Source organism: Orycteropus afer, unplaced genomic scaffold (assembly GCF_000298275.1).
Source record: "Orycteropus afer afer isolate SDZICR_OR568_19922 unplaced genomic scaffold, OryAfe1.0 scaffold00571, whole genome shotgun sequence".
Lineage (NCBI taxonomy): Eukaryota > Metazoa > Chordata > Mammalia > Tubulidentata > Orycteropodidae > Orycteropus > Orycteropus afer.
The window spans coordinates 572,484-573,427 of record NW_006922158.1 but is presented as its reverse complement, the minus strand read 5'-3'; the positions used below and the strand labels follow the sequence as shown (position 1 = coordinate 573,427).

Sequence of the window (944 nt, the reverse complement as noted above, 5' to 3'; positions counted from 1 at the left end):
CAGCCCAGCTTACAGACTGAGACAGACTAGGAAGAAGGAAGAGGCCGTCCACTTCTGAAAGAATTGGCCAGGGAAAACCTTATGAATAGCAAAGAAACACTGGGAGTGGAGTTACAGGCGACCTTTGCAGTAATGTTTGATTTTTGAGGGGCAAGCACTAATTTTACAAAGAGAGAAAAAAATATTTGTCTGAATCTGCTCTACTTTGAATGAAAAAAGAGAGAGAGCGCATTTCTACTTGAATATCACTTTTCCATAGTTACTTAGTTCACCCTTATATTACTGGGCTGGAGTAAGGAGCCGTGGTGGCACAAAGACCTGGCAATCTGCTCCTGTAGAGATTCCAGCCCAGGAAACCCTATGGGACAGTTCCATTCTATCACACGGGGTCACTATGAGTCGAAATCGATTCAAGGGAACCGAGCCAAAACAACAACCCCATCTAATAAAAGTTGTCAAGTTTCTATCAAGGAGTGATTAAGAGACAACTCACCATTAATACTCCAAAATGAGTGAGATGGTCACATTCGCAGACCGTGTGATCTACGTTTGTTTCGCTTACTTTACAGCCTGATGAATTCCATCCACCTAGCCCATCTGCAGGAGACAAAAGGAAATTGCAAAGCAATTTCGTTTTCTCAGAAATGTGTAACTTTTCATTATATACACCATTCAAACATGTGTTGTAATTAGTACTGTTTGTTAAGACAAAGTACTGTTTGTTAAGATAAAAGGTACAGTGAGCAGTGAAATCAAATGAAGTTAATAGGCTCTCTTGACTTTCTGGGGACTCGGTAAATGGCATAACCTCTCTGGCTCTCACTTCTATTCCTGTACCACACTTCTACAATTTAGAAGAGACTCCAATCATGAACCACAGTCGTGTCATGCGCTGGAGTGGCGGAGGAAAGGCTGCTTTGTAAGTAAGCAACAAACAAGCAATA

General features: G+C 41.5%; 1 protein-coding gene across 1 annotated transcript in view; it reads right to left on the bottom strand.

Annotated features, from left to right (window-relative positions):
- ADGRG4 (adhesion G protein-coupled receptor G4) overlaps positions 1-944 on the bottom strand; it is a 133,695-nt gene that overhangs the window by 28,236 nt on the left and 104,515 nt on the right. Inside the window, exon 16 of the mRNA XM_007956012.1 lies at positions 494-597. Coding sequence (XP_007954203.1) covers positions 494-597 — 104 coding nt within the window. The remainder of the gene's footprint in view (positions 1-493; positions 598-944) is intronic.